The sequence below is a fragment of the Glandiceps talaboti genome, chromosome 11 (genome assembly GCF_964340395.1).
Source record: "Glandiceps talaboti chromosome 11, keGlaTala1.1, whole genome shotgun sequence".
Classification (NCBI taxonomy): Eukaryota; Metazoa; Hemichordata; class Enteropneusta; family Spengelidae; genus Glandiceps; species Glandiceps talaboti.
Genome location: NC_135559.1, coordinates 2,927,519 through 2,950,913, shown reverse-complemented (window position 1 = coordinate 2,950,913; position 23,395 = coordinate 2,927,519). Strand labels below are relative to the sequence as shown.

The window sequence follows — 23,395 nt, the reverse complement described above, 5'->3', positions numbered from 1 at the left end:
GCATAATAACTCGTATAAATTGTATTCATCATCAAAAAATGATAGATATAATAAAAAATAACTGTCAGTTGATTACGGGCATTAGTTTGTTTGTTATGAGTGTTGACAACATGGCCGCGAAGACGAGTGTGAAGCTACCATCATATTCATATTCATATTCGCTTTCAAAAGTTGACCTCTAGCTCAATGTGAATATGATGATAGCTTAACACGTTCATCATCAGATTCGAAGTCTTCCGAATGGGTACGAACAAGCGTTCGGGCCGCGGCAAATCACATAAATCCTTCATTGGCAGGTTGAAATCATGTGATTGTAGTTACTTTTCACTTCATTTACGTGGATTTGCCAGAGTATCCAATTTGCACCATGAATTATTGTTGTCATATAAAAAACTAATTTGGATGTTTAGTATGCCTTTCCCATATCTTTGAAAATGAAATATCAATATTTGGGTGTACAAAAAACCTGTATGAGTAATGTAATATAATACGGCTTGGCTGGGTGTGTTTTGATTTCCCGCAGTGTCGCTATCTTTGAAACCCTACTTAACACTTATACTGGTGTAATTTAAACAAAATAGTGTTGTCAAGACCACAATTATCACAATGTATGTAGTTCCCTTGATCGGGGAGGGTCAACGCAATCGATTGTAAAAATTATGGTCCATGACAACAATAATTCATGGTGCAAATTGGATACTCTGGCAAAAATAAGAAGAAAGCATGCAAATCCACGCAAATCAAGCGAAAAGTAATTACAATGACATGATTTCAACCTGCCAATGAAGGATATGTGATTTACCGAACGCGTGTTCGTACCCATTCGGAAGACTTCGAATCTGATGATGAACGTGTGAAGCTATCATCATATTCACATTGAGCTAGAGGTCAACTTTTGAAAGTGAAGATGAATATGAATATGATGGTAGCTTCACACTCGTGCCGCGAAGAGGGTCGTCAAAACCGAGTTCGTGGCACCGTCGAAGGTAAATATGTGTTTACTGGCATTGCATGAGGGGAATTCTATTGAATTTGACACAGACAACTAGCGTTCACTAATAACAATCCAGTAAGTCAAAGGAAGGGTCAAGACAGTCATGTATTTCATTGAAATTCCCACTTCTACTATCGTGTACGAAGCGTAACGACATGACATGAACATCGAACAAACGGTACATCATACATGTCAAACACTTGAAACTGTCGACGATGTGTGAGTGATCATATATTGTGGCGGAACTGATATGGCATGATGTACATCATAACGTTACGGACGAGAGTCACAAGGTCTACTACTTGTCTGACAATCTTATTATAGACAGTGGAGGGGGTGGGGTGGGATTACCTTCCATTGTCCATGGTTTTATCATGGAAGTAGAACCTTCCAATCCATGGTTTTATGAACGTGGCCGACTCAATAGAATGTCGACGATGGCTTCATGGCATAAACAGACCGATAGGTTCAGGCATAACGAAAAAAACAAGAGAAATCCATTGCCGTGGTCTGTTGGGTGTTATTTCGTGTGAATTACCCCCCCCCCCCTTTTCTGGTTTTAATATCCAACTATTCCATCCATTCTATTCAAAATGGCTCAGTTGATTAATATAAATCATAATTCAAAATGTGAATTATGTAGGCAATAGGCTGTCACCATACTGTCACTGAGCAGGGAGGAAATGTTACATTGTATACAATTGGTGGTATTTAAATACATTTTAAATGTTAGCGAATATTTTTTAAATAATGTGTTTTTTTCCCTATGATAAAGTAATTATGAATCTGTCTATATTCTTTGCATATTGTACCACCACTTCCTTTAAAGGTCCATTATGGTTTAATTTACATGTGAAAAAATCAGTATATTAAAAAGTTTAAAGTTAAAAGACTTCTACTCTGATAGCCAAATTCTAAATCCCTCTATTCAAGCAATTCTACCAGTGCCAGAAAACAAATTGTAATATGATAGAAGGTATACATTGACATTAACATTATACTGGAATAGCACATATACATATACGCACATATACGTATACTGGAATAGTAGCACATATACATATACTCAAATATGGGGAGTAACCCCACCCCACCCCCCGGAACACAACCGCATCGTAGATTGACTTGAGGAAGGCCAATATTTGCATTTCCCAACAATTGGCACTATGCTGTATTTCTACCTACCAATAAAAGTGCCACAGATGTTATTACTAAAATGTTGCTAGCATAACTTTACACTGTATAATCATGCTAATCCCATATGACCTCTACATGTATTCATACATACCAGACTTTAATCTGCACACTCTTCATTACATGTATGTTGAATTTAATTAGTTGTAAAAATGTCATCACAACTACAACATTCATGACCTTTGACCTAAGCTTTATATCATCGACACCAGACTGCATAAATCTAAGATAAGTAATGTACTTGATACTGATATTCATATAAAAAAGTTAAATAGAAAAGTCTGTCATACTGGTTGTGTGTTTGTTTGTAACAACTGTTTTCAAGGTTGAATGAAGCAAATTTCATTTCACCCCAATGCTATATACATTGCGGAATAAATTGTTCATAATTTATAAGTGAAATCAAGTTAAACCTGCTTCAACAATTATATGGTATTATAAATGTATAATCCCATGTTTTTGTGGTAAATATGGACATATAACAAAACACATACACAGGGTGGTATTTTTCATGAAATACATGTACATGACCTGTCAATTATGTGTGTGTGTGTGTGTGTGTGTGTGTGTGTGTGTGTGTGTGTTTCTGTCTGTCTGTCTGTCTGTCTGTCTGTCTGTCTGTCTGTGTTCTGTGTGTGTGTGTGTGTGTGTGTGTGTTAGTACAGTACATATTATGTTTAACATGAGTTAATATTGTATTCCAACAATGCATTCATTGTTGCATGTTTATATTATTCAATGCTAAAAATCTACCTAAGTAAACCTAATGGCTCCCTGCCAAAATCCTATCGAGTTTGACATACAAAACTTACATGTAATACATTTCATCAGATAAGTCCTTCTCTGGTATTGAGGCTTTCAAAGTTTGACTAAAAATATGATTTACTGAATAATGTCAGATAAATCTGGTCAGTGATAAATTTATCCAAAAACTGATCGGGTCAAGTATCATATGGTGAATGAATTCCTAAGTAGTCACATCCAAATTATCACAGCATCTGGGAAAGAATTGTCCAAATGAGAAAATTTTGCAATTCAGTTTTCATTTATGTAAATAATCACAATGTGTTGGTTGTATTTGAATAATAATATGAATGTTCAGGTTTGCAATCATCAGTGTCCGCTGTTACTCTGTTTCATGTCGCTATGGTGATTCAATTGGAGAAGTATACTTTATGAAATGTGACATTGCAAATATTTGGATATAAATTAACGTACAAGGGTTTGGAAAATGTTTAACTTTGAGTTTTCGTCCAATTTCTCATTTTAACCCTGATGATTATCAATTAATATGATTTATCATTATAGTTTATGCTATTCTCAGTAAAATATCATTAATCCATTCCTATTCAGTGTCAGGGTATAAACATTTTCAGAAGCACAGCTGTTGGCACATCATTTAAATCCTTGCCCAGGTAACAGCTTGTTACTTTTAGTAAGGCAACCTTTTCATAGGCACACACTGAATGAAATAAAACTATACAGTGATTAATTTCAAATGTTTTTTCTCTTTTCCTTCTTGCAGGAAATACACCTAGAAGAGACTAAAATGTAAATACTGGACTTGAAGCTGTGGAAATTCTGCCAGTTTAGGTTTAATTTTATACTTGTTTTGAAAAAAGTACATTTTGCAAAATGGAACTCGGAGTCAAGCTACATATACTGACATATGTGGTTATTGTGATTGTCATCTGCATACAAGGCAGGAACAGTGCAGCAGTAGATATTGCTGATCAAGCCATCAAATTACACCGTGGAAGATCCCTGGATGATGGTATACAGAGCAATACAGCGGAATTTCAGAAATGGCTGCCCCAGTCTTGTAGGAATTTAGAGACACTGCTGATTGGAAAGAGAACAGTTATGAAAAAATTAGACAGAGCCATGCGAGAAGTTGGCCTCAATCCAAAACTATCCAACCAAGAAAAAGTTTTCCAAATTCACATCTTTCAGATTTTTCAAAAGGAGCTTAATGAAAGTGAAATCAATATTTACCAATCGATTCTTAGTTTGAAACGAGCTTTAAAAGGAGATTATCGCGATATCATTAACATGAAAGACAGTGCAAGGCAGAGACTTGATGCTCTACGTGAAGCTACCATGAAAGAAGAACAGGAATACAATGACCTTTTGGCAGCTGAGAAACATCAAATAGAATACCATGAACATTTAAGACATCTTAATATGAGTTATGCAAATAGGACCAAAGTGGAAGCTATATTGGATAATGTGCTTGACGAAGTGGCTCAGGCAGCTGACATCTTAGAAAATCAACTTGAGGAAAATATATTTGATGAGTCAAGAAGGGTAAGTTTGTTAGTTGATCCCAAGTCCAGACATTTTGCTGTTGTATAGGTGTGATATTAAATCATTCTCCCGTCTGGCTAGCCAGATAGCTAAGTCTCTAGGCCAGATGATCCCAAGTCTAGGCATTTGGCTATTATATAGGCATGATATTAAATCATTCTCCCGTCTGGCTAGCCAGATAGCTAAGTCTCTAGGCCAGATGATCCCAAGTCTAGGCATTTGGCTATTATATAGGCATGATATTAAATCATTCTCCCGTCTGGCTAGCCAGATAGCTAAGTCTCTAGGCCAGATGATCCCAAGTCCAGATATTTGGCTATTATATAGGCATGATATTAAATCATTCTCCCGTCTGGCTAGCCAGATAGCTAAGTCTCTAGGCCAGATGATCCCAAGTCTAGGCATTTGGCTATTATGTAGGTGTGATATTAAATCATTCTCCCGTCTGGCTAGCCAGATAGCTAAGTCTCTAGGCCAGATGATCCCAAGTCTAGGCATTTGGCTATTATATAGGTGTGATATTAAATCATTCTCCCATCTGGCCAGCCAGGTAGCTAAGTCTCTAGGCCAGATGATCCAAAATCCAGACTAGACAGCTATGGCACACTCTGACACCCAGTTAGGTAATCTTCAAATAATGAAGCTTAGAGTATGACTATCACTCAGAGTTTACAGACAGACAGAAATTTTATCAAATAGAGACTTCCCACATTAGACTTTATTTTTATTGTATATATTATGATGTAATAATATATAAGTATTATTTAATTTCTAAATATATGGCCAAAATAAAAATGAAAATAACAAAAATTTACATGACTGAAAATGATGACAGTAAAATATTGCAACCCCCCCCCCCCTTCCCCTTAAAATTTAGATAATCATTCATTACAACCTGACCCTACCTCAGTACCTACATATACACATGATACACGAATAATACTGTTGCAACCAGATAATGCAACTCTTTGAATGCAGACCAAACTAACAATTTAAAAATAGGTGCACAACATATATATTTCAGGTACTGCACAGTATGTGTGCATGTATTTGAAAACCCAGGTTCTTGTATGTATTTATTTATTTATTTATTTATTTATTTATTTATTTATTTATCTATTTATTTATTTATCTATTTATTTATTTATTTATTTATTTATGATTTATTATTCATGTATGTATTTATTTATCTTATTAGCACAACTGAACTGATCATGTTGAGTAATGATGATGGCATGGGGTGTATGTGTGTGTGTGTGTGTGTGTGTGTGTGTGTGTGCGTGTGTGTGTGTGCATGTGCACTTGACTTCAACTCGAAAACCGCTTAGCTGATTGATTTTATATGTGTTGAGATGTTCCCTTTGGTGTCTAGCCTTTCACTTGTTTTTACAGATGTTTTCAAACAACATAGGTTTCTGATAAAGATCATTGGTGTGGCATATCCTATCTTATGTGTTATGTGTTCCACACAACTTTTATAGATACCGACATTGTTGAAATGTTGCAACTGACTATCACCTCTTATACATTCTAGTCCAAAGATACCATAATTGAAGCTGTGCTACGAGTTGATGAGGATAGGATATTTTCACCTAACAGATCAAGAACTCTAGGAGATGAAGCTAACCAAGGAATGAGTGTTCTTATTGATGCCAGCAATAACCAATATGTACTTACTAAACCCAAGGATACAACCATCCCACATGAAGATAAACATTTTATTCAGGTAGGCTAGTGACAATGTAGGGGAGACTGCAGGTATGCTAGTGACAACATAGGGGAGACCTCGTGTAAGCTAGTGACAATGTAGGGGAGACCTTGTGTAAGCTAGTGACAATGTAGGGGAGACCTCATGTAAGCTAGTGACAGTGTAGGGGAGACCTTGTGTAAGCTAGTGACAGTGTAGGGGAGACGTCATGTAAGCTAGTGACAATGTAGGGTAGACCTTGTGTAAGCTAGTGACAATGTAGGGGAGACCTCATGTAAGCTAGTGACAGTGTAGGGGAGACGTCATGTAAGCTAGTGACAATGTAGGGTAGACCTTGTGTAAGCTAGTGACAATGTAGGGGAGACCTCATGTAAGCTAGTGACAGTGTAGGAGAGACCTCATGTAAGCTAGTGACAATGTAGGAGAGACCTCATGTCACTGAGCTAGTGACCATGTAGGGGAGACCTCATGTCACTGAGCTAGTGACAATTTAGGGGAGACCTCATGTAAGCTAGTGAAAATGTAGGGGAGACCTCATGTAAGCTAGAGACAATGTAGGGTAGACCTCATGTAAGCTAGTGACAATGTAGGGGAGACCTCATGTCACTGAGCTAGTGACAATGTAGGGGAGACCTCATGTAAGCTAGTGACAGTGTAGGGGAGACCTCATGTAAGCTAGTGACAATGTAGGGGAGACCTCATGTAAGCTAGTGACAGTGTAGGAGAGACCTCATGTAAGCTAGTGACAGTGTAGGAGAGACCTCATGTAAGCTAGTGATAATGTAGGAGAGACCTCATGTCACTGAGCTAGTGACCATGTAGGGGAGACCTCATGTAAGCTAGTGACAGTGTAGGAGAGACCTCATGTAAGCTAGTGACAATGTAGGGGAGACCTCATGTAAGCTAGTGATAATGTAGGGGAGACCTCATGTCACTGAGCTAGTGACAATTTAGGGGAGACCTCATGTAAGCTAGTGACAGTGTAGGGGAGACCTCATGTAAGCTAGAGACAATGTAGGGGAGACCTCATGTAAGCTAGAGACAATGTAGGGGAGACCTCATGTAAGCTAGAGACAATGTAGGGGAGACCTCATGTAAGCTAGTGACAATGTAGGGGAGACCTCATGTCACTGAGCTAGTGACAATGTAGGGGAGACCTCATGTAAGCTAGTGACAATGTAGGGGAGACCTCATGTCACTGAGCTAGTGACAATGTAGGGGAGACCTCATGTAAGCTAGTGACAATGTAGGGGAGACCTCATGTCACTGAGCTAGTGACAATGTAGGGGAGACCTCATGTAAGCTAGTGACAGTGTAGGAGAGACCTCATGTAAGCTAGTGACAATGTAGGGGAGACCTCATGTCACTGAGCTAGTGACAATGTAGGGGAGACCTCATGTAAGCTAGTGACAATGTAGGGGAGACCTCATGTAAGCTACCTAGTGACAATGTAGGGGAGACCTCATGTAAGCAGTTTGTCCTCTAATGAAAGAAAACATTTTATGTTGTGGATAAACATGGTAAACCTAGGTTTTCTTGTCAGTTAACACATATAAATTGTTGCCAGTGAGCTTAGAGTGCACACTGGGTGGTGAAGGTGAGATCATTTCGAGAGGTTGTAGAACCAAAGTACCAGTTTTTCACCTGGTTTATAGGTCATATTGACCTGAGAACCGTGAACACTTCACCACCATGGCTATTCTTAATTGTAGCATACTTGAACTGTTTCTTAGACAATTCTCAACTGATATTGTATCTGAGGTTCACCTTTTCAATCTCCTGTACCATTTATATAACAAAATAAATACAAATAGAAGATCAGTTTGGACTGCTCGGTCACTTATCTCCACTCAAGTATGAAATTTAATTCATACTCAACTGAGATTGGAAAAAGATTAAAAAGACTAAAGGTGTGTGATCACATGATCAATTGTCATTGTATCTAGTTCATGCTATTAGAATGTATGCTCTAAATACGTACAATGTAGTATGGTAACACATTGATTATCCAAACATCTCTGAGCACAGGAACTTTATCTGGATCAGTGTGCCCTCTAATGATTGCCACATTTTATTGCTGTGGGTCAAAATGAGAAAAACTGGGATTTCTTGTGAGTCACCATATAGTAATTAAGTGGTAGGGGAACACCAATATTTGGTGTATCACTGGAAATTGTGTTTGTCAGTGGTGTATCAAATTAGCTTAGCAGGCACACTGATTCTGATATGCACACAGTTTTGGGTTGTTATCATTTGTCATTGTATACAGTCCATGCTATGTGTATGTATTTTTAAAAATTACCATGGAGAACAAAAATAGCATGATCAATTTGCATTCCAATAGATGAGAACATAGCCATAAGTCAGTATTTAAATCTCATCAGTGGACAGTATTACTGTGTGCTAAATCTGTGTCAACAGCTGAGGCAGCTTAACACATTTACACCATAATTATATGTGTAATGTGTCTTTTCGTCAATCATTTAGAATTTAATATTTCATGTCTGTCTAGAGTTCATTATTATGTTGAATAAACTGAATTGTTTGATCTATAGATGAATACACATTAAAATTTTTTAATTTCATGTTCACTCAGGGCAGTGATTTCCGTAGGTTTTTTTCACACGAGAGCAGAATGATCAGTGAAAACGCCAGCAGTAATAAGGGATTTTACATCTCGTTGCAGATCTCATGAGATATGCAAATATGCCAAGCAACAACGGTTGTCAAACATGCAATCGTGGTCAAACTTTCGCCTTGGCCAAGTGCAATGATGTTGAGAATAATAGTGTTGCTAAGCATTTGACACTTTCAGCTTGACCACCCTCAAGTGGTTGCTATGGATGCAATGGGTCACACGAGATCTCGTGAGATCTGCTGCGAGACGAAAAACGGCTTACTTGGTAGTCAGAAAAGGGCATATTCCTCTCCAGAAAATAACCCTTGCCAAAACGATGATTGGGGTTTTATGCAAGAGATTCAGAGTTCCTCACTTTGGTTGTTTCACAGAATGCCTCACCCTAGTGTACAGAAGGTCTCACCCTAGTGTACCGGTACAGAATGCCTCACCCTAGTATACAGGAGGCCTCTTCTATAATAAAAGCCAGCTTTGCTAATTTTTATAAATCTATCATTTAACTGTCTTGTGAACAAGTTATTAATGCTATTGACCCATTCATTATTTTACTATCTTTCTCTCAGGATATTATATTGATGTTGGTGTTGGCATTTCTATGTGGATGGTTATGTCACTCTCTAGAACTACCAGCTATGTTTGGTTATATTATATCAGGGGTTATACTTGGTTCATCAGGACTTAATATAATTAAGGTAAGAAATGAACATAGATTGTAAAATACAAAAACAGTCACAAGAAATATAGAACAACACTAGCCCCATCTACACGGCACTAAAAATCCTACCTGAGGTAGGATTCCGGATAGTTTGAAGCCCGTGTAGACACAAACGTGTCCTGAACCTGTCCTGAAACTGTCCTGACTTAGGACACCTTTGAGAGGTTTCCTGAAACCCTCCTGACTTCGTCCTATGTACTGTCAGGACGGAAGGCGCGACATCTACACTGTAACCTTCCTATGTATAGACACAAATCTCTATATCTATCCTACCTCAGGTAGGACTTAGGACTGCCTCAGGTAGGACGACCTACGTGTAGACGGGGCTACTGTGTCCAATATGTATGTTGACTACTCTAATAACCCATTTTATTATCTAAACAAAAAGAAAGTGACAAGTAACATTAGGTTTAGGAATGTCAGGATAATGTCTACATGTAGGTTGATAAAATGATTAGGAGAGGCCTTATCCAATGCAAAATTTTTACCACATAGAAAGCTTGGCCCACTGTCCTGCGTACACTAAAACTGCCATATGTCATGCTTTGATTGTCATTTTCTTTTCAGGCACAAGTTCAAGTTGAAACTTTGGGAGAGTTTGGTGTGTTTTTTATCCTGTTTATGGTTGGCTTGGAATTCTCACCAGATAGAATAAGAAAGGTTAGTCTTCATTTACTTAAAGGCCAGGGATTCAATCCCATGGTCTCACATTAATGTTATCTTATAATGTGAGGATTAGAGGATTATTCTTTTGTTCTTCAACAACTTTTTCTAAGTCTTCACGAAACAACTGTTTTGCACATCTAAATTGTAATCTTACTTTGAACTGGACCAGTAAAGGCCAGGAATTCTATCCCAGGTTCTCACATTAGGATTATCATATCAATGGAGGCATAAGAATTAGGCCAAAAAGAAAAGAATTGTTTCGGGTCAGCGTGCACATCACTTAAATATCCTTGTGTCGGTCTTTTCTCTTTTTGTGCGTGTTTGTCCAGCCCATGCAGTCTGCAGCTCCAAGGGGAAACACAAAAATATCCCTCGCTTCTTCAGTGAAGACAACTGCATAGCCAATCATGAACAAGCAAATGACATCTGCCAGATGACATAGGGTGGGCGGGCGGGCGGGTGGGTGGGCGTGCTGGCAGGCGGGAGAGAGAAAGACAGACACAGGGTGTAAACATAACCTTTGTCCAACCTTGTTAGCAGAGTTTATAATGAAGACTACATATAAAAACATTGATTGTTTCACACTGAAGAAAATTGATGATGATGAAATGTTTGTGTAAATGTATACATAGTGTCGAACATTACAATATTGTCTTCATCATCCATATCTCCTTGTTGAATTATCCACCTATGGAACAGGACAAAGATAATTCAATATGCTCATTACTACATTTCATGAATTCGTCTTTCCTACAGGTGTGGAGGGTAGCTGTGTTTGGTAGTGGTGCCATGACGATATTGATGATGATATTTGGTTTAATTTGGGGTTACCTCTTACATATCATTCCAAGTCAAAGTGTTTTTGTAGCAGCATGTCTCTCTCTATCCAGTACACCTCTGGTTGTCAAATTTCTAGGTTCCCAAGAAAAGGATACAGGTAAGAGGTCATTTGTCTTGACATTTAAACTCTCACCTTTGACCCAAGACTTCATTGACGACCATAATTACATCCATACTCAGTTGTTAAATTGTTAAGTTTCTGAAAAATGGGGAATCTGATAAGAAATCATTTGTGATGTTAAAACCTCACCTAAACCTTAGATCTAAATTGCATTCTAAGTTTCATTACCAATTACTCACACACCGAAAGGATAGTGATGGTGAGAAGTTATCGCCATGCATGACCTTTAACCCTCACCTTTGACCTCAAATCCCATGACATCATTACTCAGTATATTTCAAAAAGAATTATGATGAGAAGAGGTAGTTACTATAACCTTTAGCCCCAGTGTCTAATCTTGATGTGACCTTAGAATATGCTACCTACCCAGTACGTGTAAGGCAGTACATCACTCAGACCTCATAGTGTAGTGTTAGAATCAAACCTAGCTTCATAAAATGATTTATGTTCCACTTTGTTCTTTTTCTGATTTCTTCTTCATTTACACAGTCATTCTTCCTTTCTCATAGAACTGACATTCTTCTATAGTACAGCTCAAGAATACCTTTCTGATTTGACATGTCAGCACTGTGCTATAAACCAAGTGTTAAAATCTTGCTAACACATGCTTGTGATGTGTTAGTGTTAATAATGCTATCCTTCATTGAATCTAAAGATTTAGTTTGGTTCATGATTTCTCATTTAGCCAGATAGGGTTGAAGAGATGATTTGATACAACATTGGTGTCTGGACTAGCGTAAACATTCTAGCAAAGTGTTGAAATTATGCTGGCATAGACATTAACCTTTCCAGTTACTATATAGTGCTAGCCCTGTATTAACACTGTGCTAGCCAAGTGTTGAAATTGTGCTGGCATAAACATTAACCTTTCCAGTTACTTTACATGTTAGGGAGGTTTTCATGCCTGACCAATGTTGTTAACACTGTGCTAGTAGTAGTAGTACAATGCTAATTCAGTCTGAAAGCAATTCTTGAGCTCTACTATAGTCTGAAATTAATACACTTTCATTTCAGCTGTCCACCCGACATTGTCACATTCACTCTCACCATTGTCATCATTTCTAAATCAATATACATGTACTATCTCCTTTCTATTCAACCATATTTCAAACTAGGTTACTACGATCGCCCAACTCCCAAAGACAAGACAGACTCTTTTGATATGATAAGACGGGGTTCCGTACTAGGTAAAATTCAACAATCAGAATTTGGCATGTTTTTAAACTCATGCAAACAAGTTATAGTGGAGATGGAATTTGGTTTTGGCTCTTTGGCCTGCACGTTATTATTTTATTCATATGGAGAACTGGGTGGTTTTATTTGTTTCTGTGTTTATTGAACGGTGTAAGCAGGCAAGGGTTTAATTTAGTTACTTTTGTTAAAAACATGTGGTGTACAGCTACAGGGATTTGATACATGGGACAGCTGTCAAAATTAAATTTTGATTATATGGCATTTCATTAAATTGTGGAGGGTAACAAATATATTGCTTGAAAAGGTGGATTATTTGTAGGTGAGGCTTAAAAAAAAATTGTGTGGTTTCGGTTACATTTAATTTTAAAATAGGTAGGATAGGTTGATTTTTTATTTTATTTTTAATTTTTTTTTCATATTTGAGTGTCTAGTTCAGGTAGTTATGTTTTCCATTGTTTTCCATATGGTTTCTGTGTTATTGGTTTCTTCCCGATAACCACAAGATGTCTGTATGAACTGGCAAACCCAACTGCAGTAAAAATGAAACTCAGTTAAAAATAATTTTGAAACATCGGAATGGCTGTTATGATACTGATGCAATAAAATATGTCTATTACTAGCATCTTTATGTTTAAGCTCAAAATCAATAAAAGCATTTGATACAATATGATCTAGATTAATATTTGAAAATCAATATTTTTTATGATAATGGACACAGTTGTCTCTCATGAAATATGATTATTACCACAAAGACATCAATTTTAAGAGGTACATATGATGGAAGTGTTTGACCTTGAAAAGATGCTTTTAAATTATCCATTGTTCCTGTCTATTCTATAGTTGTGAAAGTTTTTGGTATGGCAAACCTTAATTTTGAATTTTAATAACAACAGTGGCAGATCAATTATCAATAAGCAAACATGGACATAAACTAAATCTATTATTGTGACATGTTTGTATAAACTCTCAGTGGGTGTTGATGTAATAAGGCATTTTAGGTTACAGCATCTCCAGTTAGAGCACTTTCAACTTCATCATGGTGTTTTTATACCAGGGCTCGAAATTAACAGTAGTCCCATGCCCACAGACTACAAATTCTTGTCATGGGGCTACCATAATTTGCAGCTGGTAGCCCACTCAGGCTACCACTGATTATGTGATGAAGATGGAAGTCTTAGATTTATGGACATGAAAGAATTTTAATAACACATATATTTCCAATAGAGGAAATTTGTTTTCAGTTCAGGAATATGGGACTACAGGTCACAATCCTTGGGCTACCAATTTCTGAAATCGGTGGCCCACTAGGACTACCAAAGAAAAAAGTTAATTTCGAGCCCTGTATACACAATCTCGATAACAGGACGATTATATCCACATGATCATGCAAACACTGCTATCTATCATTCACTTGTGTAATCTACCAGATGCCAATTTAGTTTGTATCTATCTTAGTTTGTCCATAGGATGTTTTCCATATTAATAGATTGAAAGAAGAACAATATAGTTGTACTGTCCTATTGATTCTTGGAACCATGTCATATTTGTACCATAGACCTGTTGCTGGTTCCAAGATGCATTGTGCGTCTCCCCATACAATGCCATATTATTCTGTATCAGTGTATGTGCAGGAGGGGTTGCACACACTACTCAGGGATGGTTGTCACCTGATTTCACCCTGGGTTTATCAGTAAAATCTTTCTCTGTCGTTGATGACATTTAGTCTTTGTTCTATAAAATCGTGCACAATTAAAGAGGTCAGCATGTTGTTCTATGATTTCACAATGAAAATGTTATTTCAAATGTAATAAAGAGAAAACAAGCCAAAGGTAATAATGTAGGTGACGTCGTCTCATGCAGTGCATCTTGGGACCAGAAACTCATCAATTCAAAGATAGGTCTTCCTTACATCGCTCCCATATCACCATTTCATTGTTTTCATCAGTACATGTCACATATACTTTCATTCACCAGTGTGATAATTGATTATCATTCACATGGTTCTGTGTGTCTCCATATTTTCTGTTTGTCTCCCCCGCCCCCATGCTATATAATGTGTACAACACAGATGCAACCCCTCTACAAGTTTACAACATACAAAACAAAACATAGATTATTAGGATTGTAATAATAAAGTACATAAACTGGAGATTAACCTTATCAGTAATTATGAATTATCATCACAACGTTCTTCTTCCAACTTCCACAACTTCTTCCTTTACCTTATTTTTGAATGCTTTTCAAGTCACAATCCCTTTGTCAGTCAATCAATGATTGAAAACCTGTTGATAGACCAATTAGCTGTACAGAATTCACTGAATGATTAACTTGTGATTGGCCAATTGTTAAATTAATACGCTGTCCCCACCTGTTGATCAGCTAATTAGCATTTGATTTCTAATAAGTTATCACTTGTTGATAGGCCTGTTAATCAGTGTTAGCTGACAACACTTGCTGAGCTGAATAGTGGATTATTACTGATGTGCAAGTTGATTGCTCAGAATGTTTTGTTTACATTTTGTCTCTCCCCCCCCCCCACACGCACACAACTTTTATTATAATTGATGAATCCAAGTTCATGATATAGCAGAGACAGTAATGTTTGTTTAAATCTTGTTACATATGTGGTATCTATAGTAGTGCATATGTAGTGCTAGCATGTAACATGGTTGCGTATCCAGACCTTACCATCTTTCTCACCACACTCAATTTACTGTGCATTTACTACTGCTCACAGTCTCAAATTCCACACAATGCTTTGACAGTTTCTGTCTTAGTCTCATTTAGTAGATATACTACTAACTAATACCAGTAACATATCGATATCTTTATACAAACATAACAGTTCATCACGTCTTTTCTCCAATTCAATGTAATGCATGTTATGTTATTATGTATTGTGTGATTAGCCTCTTCCCGCTCCCCCAGCAGACCAGACAGTCATGGTAAACATATCGGTAGTATTATGTATGATATTGTGTGATTTGCCTCTCCTCACCCCCAGCAGGTAGTCATGGTAAATGCAGCAGTGAATCAGAGTTAGACTTTGCTGATGTATTTAAAGGTTAGACAAGGGTTTCGCTTTGCTTGGTGTTTGCATGGCTTTAGATGCCAATAAAATTTTAATATATAGATTTGACAAGGGATAAGCTCTGCTTGCTTTTCAAATATCTTAATACAGCAAATTTGAATATATGGGTTAGGCAAGTGTTTCACTTTGCTTGGTGTTTGCTTGGCTATCAAATACTTTATTGCAGTAACATAAGACCAGGCTTGCCGATGCATTTAGAGGTTAGATGAGGGTTTGGCTTTGCTTGGTGTTTGCATGGCTATCAAATGCCTTATTGCAGTAACGTAAGACCAGGCTTGCCGATGCATTTAGAGGTTAGATGAGGGTTTGGCTTTGCTTGGTGTTTGCATGGCTTTTTAAATGCCTTATTATAGCAAAATGTATAGGTTTATTTAGCCTACCTGTATAGACTTCAAGGACTATCACTACTTATGCTGTTCTGTATATAAACTGACGTTTTTCTTTTTTGAATGTATTCAAGAAAACAGAGCATAAATTCAAAAAAAAATGTCAGTTAGGATAGCAAAATAGTGTAAGTAGTGATAGTCCTTGAAGTCTACAGGTAAGCCAAGGTCTATTAAAGTTTAACACAAGATTTTGGCTTCGCTTGGTGCTTGCATAATGTTGTATTATAGCAAATTTGCCATAACATTGGATAGACAAGGGTTGTGAATTGGTTACTCAAGGGTTTCATGTTGCTTGGTGTTTAAATTAAATGGCTTTTAAATTCTTTACTATATTAGTTAATTTGAGTATACAGACTACCTGTTAGGACTGTAAGATACATTGTATCATTTCCTCCTCATTAGTCAGTTCTTTCCAGCTGTACTACTTGATACATCTGTGGATGAAAGATGAAAAGATTGAGGCTTCATCTTGAAGTAGTGTCTAGAAGTACACACGGAGGTCATAATTTGACACTTATTTGAAAATATATACCATCATACTATATACCAGACAGAGTGAACAGAATACTAGTACATTGAAAAATTGAAAGAATTATATCTAAGTAAACAAAATTAATATCTGAAAAGAACAAGTGCATGTAAAAAGTCATATTGTGTGCATGGCTTATAAATAATAATATTTCCTACCAGTAATGTGTCCTTAACTAACCCTGATTATTGGATTTCTTCATATCGTAATCAAGCCAATGCTGTAATTCTTAGTGGATTCATTCTTGGTTTGCCCTGATAAACTTCTACAGTTTATTTTGTGAATATTATCAGCGTAAGCAGTGTTTGTATATGTCATTCTGTATTTATCTGTTATCCATACATTTATCTTTATTTTGAAATTATACCTTTGTCCTGTTTCTATGTAGCTATCTTTATCATATATGTGTGTGCAAACAAAGTCATGTCATCGTTTTAAATATATATCATTTCTATGTGTTAATAATTGAACCTCTGAGTATCTGCTGTGTACTACTGTACCTTATAGTAATCCTGTGCTGTTGTAGTACCAATGAGACTATACAATTAGGTTTGTAGTCTTAAAGTTGAAGATCAGGACATATCTTTGTCAAGATTAGCATTATACCCGGTACTAATTAGATATATTTAATTGCATGTGTTTATATTGTCATATCACAAAACAACACTCACCTAACTACAGACACATTCATTTGTATGTTAACCGTAAAACAGCTTCCATAGCTGGTTTTGTGTTGTGTTGAATAGATAAATAATTAAATAAATAAGTATTGCATGCTTGCATGGTCAGTAACGGACTGAAAGTTTTGTTGTTGTGTAATATATGATTTTTATTTATATAAATTGCAACATTTGAGAGCATCTTGTAAAACTCACAATTTAGACAAGGTGTTCCTTTTTTTGTATAAGTATTGAAACTTCTGTGGAAGTCGTGTTTGATTTTTCAAACTTAGGTGGGTTTTGTTCAGTGATCGTTGAGTACTTTCCAAAATTTCATAACTGGTCACATAGCTGTTATAACTAGGCATTGTGACCAGTAACCAGCTGTTATCTACATTACTGATTACCCATGGGCTAAAGCATCACATGCCCTAGCAAGTATCCCACATACATTTACAATAATTTATGATAATAATACTATATATAATAATAATAATGTATATGGGACAATGGCATGATTGAAGCATGTAATACAAACACAAACTCATTACAGTTCACAACCATGTATACACTTGTATATTACTACGGTACATATTGAACAAAGAACAAATGTCAGAAACTGACTACTCAGGGGAGATAGTACAAGATGCAGGTACTGAATACACAAATTCCTCTTTTCCTATTTTCATAAAGTTATAGTTTCAGTATTGTTGGGACAAGGCTTCAAGATGTGTGAAGCTCTTAACTTTGTTAAATTCCCATAATTCTTCATTCCAGTGTTTACTGGGCCTCTTCTAAGCCAGATTTGTCAATTTTATAACTCTATGTCACAGAGGTCATGTATTGCAGAATTGGTAGAAAATAACTTTTCTTGGTTCCCTTAGTATAAAGAAATGCAGCTAAATGAAATCAGTTCCACTTTTGTTCCCCTTTAATTAATAAACAAACCATCCATCCATACATAACATATAAACTGTGTTATATCACGAGAATCTCCTATTCCACAAGACACTCACAAAAACTGTACCTTGCACAAACATATTAAGCAGTTTACAGCATGTTGTTGATAGGTATGTGTATAAATATTTGTATGATGTCATATTACCTTTTATGATACCAGGCCAAGGAGAAGGTGAATACAGTACAACATTACTTGGTATTCTAGTAGTTCAAGATGTCCAACTAGGTCTATTGATAGCAATACTGCCAGCTATGGCAGGATCACAACTACCTACAGTAACAACACAGCAGGGTATGACCATCATGGACATTATCAGGACTATCTGGCTACTTATTAAACTAGCCACTGGTAAGTCAAAAGTCAGTCTGTACTGTATGCAATGTTGGGTGCATTCATGCATTGTCCAATGTTGTTATGGGCAGAGCAACATGGCTTATCGTTCAGTTGAGTCAAGAATATGCTTACAATGACAAATTACAAACAAACTACCTACAGAGATCATGCATTCTTGGCTGATACTCCAAATCATTGGAACTCACTTCCACTTCAAAGTCACCAGACCTCTAACCAGGATTATTTCAAAGCAAAACTACATCTGACTCATATGGTTGGTCTAACCATTTATCACCAATAGCATGAACACAACAGTGCTGAGAGGTGTTTAACACTTTAGGAATGAATGGATGGGTGGGTGGGTGGGTGGGTGGGTGGATGGATGGATGGATGGAGGGATGGATGGATGGATGGATAGATGGATGGATGGATAGATGGATGGATGGGTGGGTGGGTGGGTGGGTGGGTGGGTGGATGGATGGATGGATGGATGGATGGATGGATGGATGGATGGATGGATGGATGGGTGGGTGTGGAATTTGGCACATGGTTGGTCGGTTGGCTGGTTGGTTGGTAACTGATTATGGTATATTGGAATTATAGTTATTATTCAAATCCATGTCTAACTTAGAATATTGGCAAATCTAGCTGATCATCAAAATCATAAGTTACTGAGTGACTTATTCATAGTAAGTTACGTACAATTAATTGATGTAACAAACCTACAATATATGGTTACTTCACAAATGAGATGTGCTGTTTTATTTTTCAGCAATGGCCTTTGTGTTGGCACTTAGTGTTGCTACCAGTAAATACGTAGTGCCACCATTTTATCACAAATTAAGACAACATGGAAGTCATGAGATGATCATGTTAGGATCTCTTGGCCTAGCCTTTGTTATGTTAATGGTAAGTTATGAATACATTACATACATTGTTGTAATTAGAGTTATTCTGGTAGCCCTCTGAGATTCACAGTACAATGTATTGATAATTGTGTAAGCTTTCAGAGGCATATAACCTTCTTCTTCAGTTGATAGATAATTTAGTGTTTCCCTTTTTCACACTAAAAATGGTGTTTGCATTTTATGAAATTATTAATACATCTTGCCTGATCCATCATCTTTGAGTTCATAGTAAAGGCTACTGTCAGTCTATCTACAAAATTGATATACCAGATAAGAGACATAGACTTTTAAAATACAGGATACTGGGGTTGAAACGTAAACAAGTTCATTTGTCTTTGGTAAAATTACTTTATTTTCAACGATTTTAACCACACACACACAAATGATCTTCTTCAGAAGGAAATTACAATACGTAGATGTTAAAATCATGTAAATGAAATGGTAGATGAATACACTACAACCGTAATAGTAAACTATCGATGTACGTTAAAAAGTGATCAAGTCAATAATTAGAGAATGTAAAAAAAAAAATGTATGGAATGAGAATGAACACAACGAGAAACAGATAAGAACTTACGGAACTCAAGCAATTTTTCATCTTTGTTTTTAGAACACTTCACTCAGACCTTTATATGAGATGACCACTAAACTTTACTGTATATTTGTTGCCAGGTAACAGATTTGCTTGGTATATCTATGGAGTTGGGATGTTTTCTGTCAGGTGTTATCATCAGTTCACAATCACATGGTAGTATGGCTGAAGAAGTAGCTATTCTGACAGAACCTGTCAGAGATTTCTTTGCATGTCTCTTCTTTGCCTCCATTGGTAAGTACACCCAGTAACAGCTGTATAAGTACACCCAGTGACAGCGGTATACATAATTACACTAATGTTCAAAACTTGCTCAAAGGCAGTTTTTCTTACTTCGTCTCCACTTTGTTTAGACTGTAAGATATGTCGTGTCACTCCACCTCACCGGCCTCCTCTCGCCGTGATGGGGCGCCCTCACACATCAGTCGACCACTATCTGAGAGGAGCTGACCAATGTGTGAGGGCGCCCTATCATGTACCTTACAGACTACACTACTTTGTTGTGACTGAAGAAATTGACTACAGCGTACCTTTAAGGCAGATCACTCTAAATTAATACATGTGGCCATATCCATAGAAATATATTTATATAAAGATACCATAATTACCAGTTGTTACCAAGAATTTACTACTGAAAGTCATTCCATTTTGACAGATTTATTTTGAGGCAAATAAAACTTAGGTTCAAAATGCCGCCAACTTTGGCTGTGAAACACTGGAAAGTGGTATTTTTTCAAAGGAGACTAAGCAGTCTCCAAACAGCACTCCTAGTGACCAATGTATGAAATCTTTTGTTTTTCTGACTATTGGCATGTGGGTTTTTTTCTACTTAGTAGATACCCCTATTGCAAATCTCAATGTACATGCATGGAGCCCATAGGAATAACATTTACTGGAAGTTCAATTCCACACATTTTCACACGTCGGGTTAATAATATCTCTATTGGCTTCACACTTGTGTATTGCCAAGGAGGTTTGCATTAGCCATGGTTATCTTTAGATTGTCAGAGACAAGTAACAGCTGACCACTTTATTACGTGTGAAATATTTTACACAATTCATTTTATTCACTAAACAAATGCTGGAGGGTTTTTTCTGTTTATATTTCAGGTCTACATGTTTTCCCTACATTTGTTGCCTATGAATTTACTGTCTTATTGACCTTGACCTTCATTGTTGTCATTGTAAAGGTAAGATTTAGTCACTCACCAATTTTTGCTTTCGAAGATACATTTTGCCATCTATGACTTACAAAATACAAAAAAACAACTGTCGGGCACATTCTCAATCGATAGAACGACTGGACAAGAGATATCTGGGGCAGTAAATGCCCTCTAGGAAAAACCCCCTTTAGTCACTGAGTTACATGTCTCAGGATAAACCTTCATGTGCCTGTAGTCCATAGGATTCTTATAGGGCAGTAAATACCCTATAGAACAACCCTTCATATTCCTTTTAGGATAACTTTGTACCCTGTAGAAAATTAGTCATTGGGTTACATGTCTCATAGGGTAAACCTTCATGTGCTTGTAGGATTCTTATAGGGCAGTAAATACCCTATAGAACAACCCTTCATATTCCTTTTAGGATAACTTTGTACCCTGTAGAAAATTAGTCATTGGGTTACATGTCTCATAGGGTAAACCTTCATGTGCCTGTAGTCCATGCTGTTGTCCTATAGGATTCTTACAGGGCAGTAAATACCCTATAGGACAACCCTTCATATGTCCTTTACGATGACTTTGCACCCTGTAGAAATACAATACATGTAACTGAGTGTCATATCTCGTAGGGTAATGCTTGTAATGGATTCAGTCAGTCATAAATGTCACAAATTATATCTTTTTTTTTGAGGATCAAGATATGACAATGTTAATCAGTTGAGTTGGACAGTTTTATGTCAACACGATGTCTGAAAGTGTAAAGAAGTTAAGGAATAAGTTTTAATGCAGAGTTTTCAATGACTGCATGTAATGTAAATGGTGTAAAATTATGCAATGAACCAGAACCCAAAGTTTGAGTAATGTCTTTATTTCATGCAGTGGTGTTCCCTCTAAATGAGATATCATTATATTCACAGTCAGAAATATCCTCGATGTAGAACATTTTTGTCACATCTACCGTATGCAATAACAAGGTGTGATTTGATGTAACAATTCTTAGTAAAGTTTGTACAGGAAAGATAACACTGTAATTTGTTTTCATTTTTTTGTCAGTTTGTAACCGGTGTCTTTGTACTAGGTATACTCCTTCCTGGTGGCACTAACCATATCAAATGGATTGTAGCATCAGGTCTTGCTCAAGTTAGTGAGTTTTCCTTTGTGTTGGGTAGTAGGGCCAGACGTCTTGGGATGCTGTCCAGAGAGGTAAGTATCTTATGTGTGTAATGATACACCATTTTGAACTGCAAAATAATGATTTCAGAGTTTTGTATTTACAGTGTATTTATGTCATAGTCCTATAAATACAAAACAATGATATCACAGGTTGTGACACCACAGTGCAGTGACATCAGTTTGTGACACCACAATGCAATGACATCACAGTTTGTGAAGCCACAATACAGTGACATCACAGTGCAGTGAAACCACAATGCAGTGACATCAAAGTTTGTGACATCACAGTTTGTGACACCACAGTGCAGTGACATCACAGTTTGTGACACCACACTGCAGTGACATCACAGTTTGTAAAGTCATTATGCATTATTACTTTGCATACAGAGCAATAAATCTTAACGTTACAAGCAAAGATTTTTCTTATAAATATATTTTTCCCTTATTTCATCAACAGGTTTACCTTCTTATTCTAAGTATAACAACATTGAGTCTCCTACTAGCACCAGTATTATGGAAAGTATCACTATGGCGATGTGGACGAAGAAAAGCACATAGACCAGTCTTGATAAGATGACACAAGAAACCATAGAAACAACATTATAAAAAAAAAAAAACGGTAGTTATGACAACAGCGTCATAGATGCATTTACATATTTCTAAAGGCAGTTCTGGTAATCTGGATAATACAAGTGATGATATATTAGACATTTTATGGTTTTTATGGAAAATTGTAGATTTGGTTGAGCTGGCTGTCAACACTAACATATATAAAGGGACGACACCACATACAACTAAAACATCGAGGGATTGTCAAATGACTGTGCATATCATACACATTTTATGTTCTCCAAGAACAATTTAGTTAGATAAGAAACAGGCTTCCCACAGACCACTCAATACAAATATAAACAACATCATCCAACTCGTACTGATACACAGACACACACACACATCATCTTTGGAACAAACAAACTATTGAAAGTCGTCACATTGCAGGCTTAGATTTTGATACATACAAGTGTATTGATTGAAAGTGGCTAGTCATATGTGTGCACATGTGCACATACAGTGCCTGTTTGTTGGCAGGAGTGTGGTGTTTTATATTTGTAATGAGTGGTCTGTGGGAAACCTGTTTCTTATCTAACTAAATTGTTATAGGGGAACATAAAATGTGTATGATATGCGCAGTCGTTCAGCGATCCCTTGATGTTTTACCTGTA

General features: G+C 36.7%; 1 protein-coding gene across 2 annotated transcripts; it reads left to right on the top strand.

Annotated features, from left to right (window-relative positions):
- The first annotated feature begins 940 nt into the window (after positions 1-940).
- LOC144442358 (transmembrane and coiled-coil domain-containing protein 3-like) lies at positions 941-23,054 on the top strand. Of its 2 annotated transcripts, none has more exons than XM_078131680.1 (12): positions 941-986; positions 3,714-4,495; positions 6,030-6,221; positions 9,405-9,533; positions 10,124-10,216; positions 10,979-11,159; positions 18,163-18,351; positions 19,109-19,245; positions 19,917-20,070; positions 20,947-21,026; positions 22,053-22,202; positions 22,630-23,054. In XM_078131680.1, the coding sequence occupies exons 2-12, from the start codon at positions 3,824-3,826 to the stop codon at positions 22,747-22,749; spliced, it is 2,097 nt and encodes a 698-aa protein (XP_077987806.1). In that variant the 5' UTR covers positions 941-986; positions 3,714-3,823; the 3' UTR covers positions 22,750-23,054. The 2 variants fall into 2 exon arrangements, with proteins under 2 accessions (XP_077987806.1, XP_077987807.1); XM_078131681.1 differs by lacking the exon at positions 941-986 and adding an exon at positions 12,299-12,370 and having other exon boundaries at positions 4,271-4,495.
- Positions 23,055-23,395: the final 341 nt, after the last annotated feature.